We start from the raw sequence: 8,753 nt of genomic DNA, 5'->3' as shown, positions 1-8,753 counted from the left end.
TAGAAGACGTTACCACTAAAAGCGATTACCGATTTTTTGCTGGGTAATAGCTCACGCTCAACTCATTTCCGACGCTTTCGCCTTTCTACTCGCTTTTGACTAAGTGGGTGGCAGTCGTTTGCAATCAGTGACTGTCAATTGGTTGCTATTGTTGCAAGTGGCTATCCGAACGTTGGCGGCGCATGAGAGTTGATGAGTGTAAGCAAAAAGTGTTACATATTTACATTCATACATATGCTATTGTTGCTACTTTTGCTCCTACTCGTCTACTTACTTACTTGTGGGAGTGGGTACTCTGCTAATTTCGGTTGACTTTATTGTCATTGCTGCTTTAGTTGTTTTTGTTGCATACATTATTCATCGATAGTACTTTTTATTATTTATTTATTAGCATAGCGCGATGTGTGTCACATTGTTTGCAAGTAAAATGATTAGTACGTATGAACTTAATGTATGAGTTTTGCAGTTGAAGAGTAGAAACGAAAGTAAAAAAAGAGAGTAGAGGTGAGTGTTGGGATTACCCTACAAGCAGCACTTAAATATGCGAATAAATAAATACTTACTGATTTTCCGCTTCACACATTTTATTGTGTTTTTCCCCTAATTTGTCGTATTTGATCGGGGTGTTGTCTCCCAAATGGGGGTATCCACGATTTACGCCCCTTCCGAAAATCAACTAGTCTTTATGATACGGATTTTTATAGCAGAAGTACACTCGAAGCTTCGCCATTGTGTTGTAAGTGGTGACCACTTCAGAAAAAAATTTCCGGTGTATGTTGTTTTGAACAAGAATCGAGCTAGAGTTGTTCCAGGGGAGAGTACGCACCTCTATTTTTGGCCTACGGTAGCCGATTTGCTAGCTTTACCTCAATTTTATTTAAAATGCTAAAGTTATGGGTACCTTGATGGCAGCGTCTAATAATGTTTGAAAGGATTTTTGAAAACATGAGATTTAGTTTACTGCAAATAAATTACTTTGTACCAAAAAGTTGGAATAATATTTCTTAAAGTATTATGAAATAGAGGATGATTCAGGGAAAGCTTAATAATATAAAAAAAAAAAATTAATAATTTTGTCTTATTGTCGACATGTACTATAACGGCCCATACCGGTTTTCCAAATATCTCAATACCTAACCCAGCTAACGCTTTAAGGTATCCTCAGCTCATCGGGAAATTGGCTAAATAAACCTACCGACGTGTTTTTCAATCCACTGACTCCGAATCTGAGGTCCGTTTGACTTGTAAAATTGCAACTTCTTTGCCATTTTTTCACAACTTTCGAAAATAACTCGAAATTTAGGAGGCGTACGAGTCAAACGGACCCCAGATTCGGAATCAGTGGGTCGAAATACATGTCAGTAGGGGTGGGTCTGGTTAAATGCACAAATCACTTTTTTTGTGACGGTGATATTAATTGCAAATTTGAAAGTAACACGCAAATTTGAAGTAGCACATGTGAAAGTAAGTAAAAGCTTGTAAAAAAAATTCCCGCATCCCTGGGTGAAAATCTCAATTTTGTTGTCCAGTGATTTGAGAAATTTCTTTCTGAACATTTTCATAGTAGCGTACATTGCCTTCTCTCAACGTACATATGTATGTATGTAGTTATTTATATCAGTTAGATATGAAATCTGGCGTTGCACGAAAGCCCACATGCTTTGTCGTATATTCGTTAATTTGCCGGCACATTCATATGCAATTACGAATAAAGAGATAGAGATAAATTCACGTGGGCATAAGCCAAGTAAAGACATACGTACATGCATACAAATGGTATGTAAACATGTAGTGTAGCGCCACTATTGGCGGGCCCCTAACTAACCGACGTGGAACGCTTTTGACAAGCACATTTACTGACTTACTCAACGCTTGCAACTTTAGTTTGTCTCTCGTCGCCGGCAGAGTAACAAGTTTTGCTTTCTGCACAAAAGCTTGTACAAAATCTTAAGCGCTGGTTATATTACTTCACCATTAAGCCCTAGCGTATTTTTTCATTGCTGTGGCCCGAATAAATATCAATTGGTGTGAAGTTTTTCGCAAGTTTGTGTACATAGAAAATTGAACAAAATTTATTGTTTCGACAAATCGATAAATTCGTGGGAGTAAAATGTCCGAGGAAGCAGATGTAAGTACATATGTATTTATAAGTAGAATGAATGTGTGCGGCAAGTAAATAAAGAAGAAGAAAAAAGTTATGGTGCATGCAGCGTCTGCCTTTCAAGCGCTTGGGATAATAAACGCTAGAAGCGGCACTTAAAATTTCAGTTTAACAACGGACGGCATACAAATTTTATTGTTTCCACTTTTCTGAGGAAAATTAAATACATGTAGGTAAGCCTACTTTAAAGGTAAGAACTACTTTAAAAGCAATTTAAAAAGTACTTTTTTACGAACTACAAACGGTTGGATATTAACATGGCCATGTCCTAGGAGAAAATCAGTTTTCCGACTCTGCTTTTTTTCAACTACTTTAAAATGCATTCGTACTAAAGAACTTCAAAGTCAGTATTTTTCGTTTGAATACGCTTTCGTTCTGCACTTCACAGATGCTTTTTTTTCAAGACTCAAGTTGTTTCTTTGGGTAAAAAGAGTATCAAAATTCACAACATTTACTCGCTGCATTTGTTTCAAAGTAGTTTTGCCATTAGTTGATTTAAAAAAAAAAAATCACTTCTTTCCGTCAGGGTACTTAGCCACCTGTAATCATGTAGAGTTGTACATACTCGTAAATATGTATCAACATTGTATCTTGTCGGACAGCTACATATCATTGCGCGAAGTAATTTTTGCGGTTTTTTTTTTATTTTTATTTTTCTTTCTGGCTCTTCGTTATTGTCTGTTTTCGCTTACTCACCTACTTTTCAATGAATCACACATATGTTGAGGGTCATTAATTTTCTCACTGCTCTTATTTCTGGTTACCTGTTTTAGTCGTTGTTATTTCTTGTTCAATGCTAACAAGTGAGTCAGTTATACTTTCAGTTCATTTGCTTCATTTTATTTAAAGAAAAAAATGTTGCTAATTATTTTGGTGCGTTTCCAGACATAAATATCGTTTTCCCGCAATTCAAGTGACTAAGCTATACTGATTAGATGAATAAGTGTTTTTTATTTAGGTTTTTTATTTGCCACGTTTTACTCTCAGAAAGAAATTTAGAAGATGCAAATACATAAACATATTTTTAAAAAATACCCAAAAAGAGCAAATATTTGTGTTAAAAATTTTTTAAGGTCTCTCTTTTAAAGAATCAAATTGCACCCAGTTATCTTTTAAGAAAATTTCATCGATAATCTATAATTGGTCCTTTAGACTGAGAATCGAGTCTTTACTCTTAGTTTTTGCTAAAAGTCCGACCGAATTAAATTGTAGCTTTTGGTTTATAAAGCCAATTTTTGTTCTTTGTTTTTCTAAAATACCTGTTGGAATACTGTCAACTTTTGTTACTTTGTGAGCAACAATATTTTTTAAATAAAAAATTGCTATCTTATAGATTTTTTTATGGTCCAAAAACGTTTCATTTAAAAGCACATTTCGACCCTTTAAAAATATTTTTATTCATGACACACTTTAAAAAAATTATAGCAGGAGATTGGCCACACTGTACAAGTGAAACTTACGTTACATATCTATTTTATCCATAACCAATATACATATGTACATACATATTCATTTCCTTTTGCTTAAGGTTAAATTTTTTGTCTTTTTTCTATCTAGAGCCCTCCCTCAAGCCGTGTTCGTAAACAGCGTTATGTGATTTTATAATAGTAACGAAGCCATAAATTTAAAAAAAAAACGGCTACGACAACAAGTAACTTTTATATCGAATATTTTTTTTTAATTACCTGAAAATTTGGATAAATAAGCAAAGATAACATAACATAATATTAACAGTCTATACCACCTAAAGCAGTTTTCTAAGTTCATCAGAAGATGGAGACTTTTGAAAGTTTATAAATAAGCATGATAGCGACTTTTGCAAGAGTATTTATAATTTGACTAGAGTGCCAGTTACTGTCGAAATTCGACAGTTTTTCTAGTTTTAGAAGCCTTGTAGAGGTTTTCTAACTTAACACGTAGCAAAACTTATACGGTACAAATTAACTAACCGGAAAATCTTCTGTTGGTCTTTGGAGGACCTCGGCAGGACTTCGAATTGACCCGATACATTCAAGTTTATCGATAAATTTCAATGATTTGATACATATCGATAGTTCGATGAATTTCAAGAACACTAAAATTCGATAACTCAACAAAAATCGTTAACTCGACCAATTTCGATAACTGTGAAATCCGATGGCTCGATAAATTTCGATAACTGAAAAATGTAAAAACTTTTGATACCTTTATAAATTTTTACTTTTGACATCTCCACATTTTTCGAAAACTATCTAAACATTTTGATAACTCGTTACACTCTGTTAAGACGATTAAATTCCATAAGCAGTGATAAATCGATCAGCTTATATAACCTTGAAAATCCGATAAATCGCTATATTTTGAAAATTCCATAAACTTCGCTTCGTTGAACCAATCAATTTCAGTAGATCAATAATTATCGATAATTCTGTAAGTTGAAAGAGCTCCATGCATTACGTCACCTCGATATATTTCGTTAAGTCTATAAATAATGATCATTCAATAAATATCGATAACTTGATACATTTCTTTAACTTGACAAATTTCGTTAATCCCACATGTTTTTATAGCTTGATAACTATCCGTAAATTTGGACAACTTAGTTTCTGTGTCTATAAATTTCGACAACTCAGTAAACATTGATCGGTTTGAATAATTCGATACGGTGCGATAACTTAATAAGCATGGATAAATTTCGATAATTATAAACTTCGATGATTCGATAAATTTCAGTAACCTTTATGGCTGATTTTATTTCGATTCCTATCGGAAAATTTCAGCTCTGTTAAAATAATTCTTATGTATTTCTCATTGTCTCCATTTTCGCCTTTATCTCAATTTTCGACTTTATCTTCACTTTTGCCTTTTTTTGTCTTCATCGTTATCACTTGTTTCTTCATCTTCATATTTATCTTTATTTCAAAGTTTAATTTCAAATACGAAGTAAAACCAAATGCGAAACCGCTTAAATTGAATAGGTTGCAGAAACAACCATACACAAATATGGAAATTTTTAAACGACGATTTTCAACCAATTTCGAAACTATAAAAACTCTCCTCATCTACAGAAAATTACTTCTCCAACGGTGTTTTTGGATTTGAAATCGGTAACTTTACCTTGGTCTTCATCTTTGTTTTTATCTTTCACATCTTTGCTTATATCCTCTTCTTTTTCTTCTCACGTAGATGAGATGAGGTGCGATGACGTGATAAGATGTGACGTGATTTTATGTGATGTGATAGGATGTCATGTCATGTGTTGTCATATCCTGTGATATCATGTCATATGATGTCATACCATACGATGTCATATTATGTGATGTCAAGTCATGTGATGTCATGCCATATAATGTGATGTCACGTGATATCGTGTGATGTGATATCATATTATGTGATGTAATATCATGTTATGTCTCTTTATATCATGTGATAAAATGTGATGTGATGTCATGTAATGTGATCACATTCGATGTTCCGATTAGTATATCGATAACACTGTTGGTAACTGTGTCGATAAAAATACCGATAACAATATCCATAAACATATAGAAAAATACAATGATTGTAAGATCGATTAATTCATCGATAAATATAACAATCATCAGTATCGATTATTGTACATATCGTTAAAAATATAAATGACTAAATCGATAACAAAATCAGTTATTTAATCGATTATTATACCTATCAATATCGATAAAAATATCGATTATTATTATTGATTATTATATCGATTACAATAGCGGTTATTTAATCAATAACAGTATCGATAACAATATAGATTATTTTATCGATAGCAATATCGATTATTATATCCATAAAAATATTGAGTTTTATATCGATAACAATATCGATCTTCACCTCATCCTTTTCTTCATATTTATCTTCATTTTTGCATATTCCTCTCACCTTTACCTTAAAGTGTTTAAATTTACTTTGATCGTCGTTTTTGCCTGAACCTCTAGGCATCTTTGTTTTTGTTTTTGTTTTTGTTTTTGTTCTCAAACCGTTAAGCCGCTGAGTACCATTTCCATGTGCATTATTCCCCTCGAATTTGACGATTTACTCCCAACCAACTGCCGCTAAAGAAGTTTCACTTCATAAATTCAAGAAATGTTCTTACCATTTCAGTTACCCTAATTCTTATGTATCGGTCATTGTCTCCATTTTCGACTTTATCTTCACTTTTGCCTTTTTTTTTGACTTCATCGTTATCATTTATTTCTTCATCTTCATATTTATCTTTATTTCAAAGCTTAATTTCAAATGTGTAGTGAAGCAACAGGCGAAACATGTCAAATTGAACATGTTGCAGCAACATGTATACACAATTCGAAAATGTTTAAACGACGGTTTTGGCCGTAATTTTCAACCAATTGTGAAACCATAAAACTCTGCTCAACTACGGAAAAATGCCTTTCCAACGGTGTTCTTGGTTTTGAAATCGGTTCCGTAGAATCGCCAAACGAAAGGAGACAAAATTTATGTTAGCGTACTAATATATAGATGCTATTTTTTCAGAATATAGAAAGATTTTGCACTGTGCTGTTAGTGAACATGAAACTACTTTAACTACTGGTTCGTTACTCACCCAAAAAATAAAAATCGGAACAAATTTACATAGCGCACTTTGCAAGTGGACTACTCATTTGTGTTATTCTGTTTTCCTTTATTTTCATTTTTGTCTTTATACTCTATTGATAACAAAATCGATAGTAACGTCCCTCCAAATACCGACATCAAAACCGATAAAAATATCGATAACAAAATCGATGAAAAATTCGACAAAAATTTCGATAGAAAAATCTATAATAAGATTGGTAGATAAATCAATTAGAAAGTCGATAAAAATATTGATAACAAATTTTATAAAAAATATCGATAACAAAATCGACAGAAAAAATCGATTAGAAAATAGATAAAAATATCGATAACAAAATCGGTAAAAATAACGATAACAAAATTGATAAATAATCAATAACAAAATCAGTAAAAACATCGACAAAACAATCAATAAAATATCGATAACAAAATCGTTGACAAACTCAATAAAATTTTCCATAGCAAAATCGACTTTTTCGTAGCAAATTCGATTAAAACATCTATAAAAATATCGATAGCAAAATCGATAAATGATCAACAACAGAATCAAACAGAACAGACATTGAAGATGACACATTTCCCAAACCGGTTCGCCTTCCAACTAAACTTGAGAAGAGATTACGGAAACTCGTTCCAAAATACATCGTTAACATAAATTTCAAATCGGATCTGATGAGTCTGCTTAACAGTCTTTCTTGTACCTTTGTCAGGAAGGATGTTAAGGCCCAATCAGTTGTTCCATGCCATAGCCATAGCAATGATCAGATGAAACGGAGAAGCATCACTGTCTTGTGCTTTTTCATATGTTTGTTAAATTTGTGCAAATCAATTGAAAATAGGTCTGCGTATACATACAATCTTTCAAAAACGATTTACGATCGCAGACATTTTGCCATCGCTTCTTTTAGCTGGCCTCAAATAAATCGCCTTTTGAGTTAAGTATTTATTTAAATAAATATTATCTCATCTAAATATAATTTTTTTCCATTTACTGAGGTAATTTCTAAAAATTTTGTAATTCTCGTGTTAGTAGTATAAAATTACTGATACTGAGCTCGATAGCCAAAGAAAATACGACTATTTCCGCAAGTGTATATGAAAGGAGAGTATGGGACATAAATTTATAAGAATATCTGCTTGGCAAAGTTATCGGTTGAGATATGTAAATACCACTAGTATTTTTATTTTTTCTTAAACCAAAATTTAACCGTTTTCAGTAACTAAGTATGTGCGAAGGCATTTTAATGCCCCCATTTTTCAACTAAACACGATTGGCGATTTCTGATTTAGCATACACATCAATAAACTCAAAATTTTTATTTCTACATATTTCTTAAACCTCATATGCTAATTAATATTCCAATTCCTATCTGCACTACATAGTTATCAAATCACGACCTCTACTCATTGGAAGCCAATTTGGTTAACAAGTCAATGCGAGAATTGGCAAATGGCGAAGAGAAAGATCCAATTACCAAATTACGTTTGTTATGTCTGAGTCGCGGTGCAACTGGTATACTCGGTTTTGGCAGGTAAGTGCAACTGTTGAAGGTACTACTCACACACACATACATATACCTATGTATACATATGTATGTACATCATGCATTTATGAACTAAAAGTTCTTAGAAAGAAGCTATGAAACCAAATTACAATATACTATGTATACATATGTACATTAGAGCGGTCCTAAAAAAAATTTTCCGAGATAAGCTTTGGGGCACCTTCCGAAATTGCTCCTCTTGCCGAAAGAGTGCTCGTACCAAACTTTATGTTTCTATGTTTAAATTTGGAGGATGCTCATGATGCTCATATTTTGCTTTAGAAGTAGTAGTTAAGCAACCTAAGAATACTTCAAATTTAAATTGTCTGAAAAAATATTTCAAGCTTCAGTTGTCATAGCAACAGTAGCTTTTAATAAAAATCACCAATATTTTTGCCAGTTTCTCAGCGATCCAGTATCGAAAATTGAAAGTTAGTACAGATATTACAATTATCAAAAGGAAAAAA

At 32.6% G+C, this 8,753-nt stretch overlaps 1 protein-coding gene across 1 annotated transcript in view; it reads left to right on the top strand.

The window, feature by feature from the left end:
• The first annotated feature begins 1,741 nt into the window (after positions 1–1,741).
• LOC118737178 (calcyphosin-like protein) overlaps positions 1,742–8,753 on the top strand; it is a 28,010-nt gene continuing 20,998 nt past the window's right edge. The window contains exons 1-2 of the mRNA XM_036467522.1: positions 1,742–2,128; positions 8,126–8,274. Coding sequence (XP_036323415.1) covers positions 2,111–2,128; positions 8,126–8,274 — 167 coding nt within the window. The 5' untranslated portion in view covers positions 1,742–2,110. The remainder of the gene's footprint in view (positions 2,129–8,125; positions 8,275–8,753) is intronic.

This window comes from Rhagoletis pomonella, unplaced genomic scaffold (genome assembly GCF_013731165.1).
Source record: "Rhagoletis pomonella isolate Grant_MI unplaced genomic scaffold, Rhpom_1.0 Rhpom_scaffold_00004, whole genome shotgun sequence".
NCBI lineage: Eukaryota > Metazoa > Arthropoda > Insecta > Diptera > Tephritidae > Rhagoletis > Rhagoletis pomonella.
The sequence above is the reverse complement of the archived record's forward strand: the minus strand, read 5'-3'. Positions and strand labels throughout refer to the sequence as shown.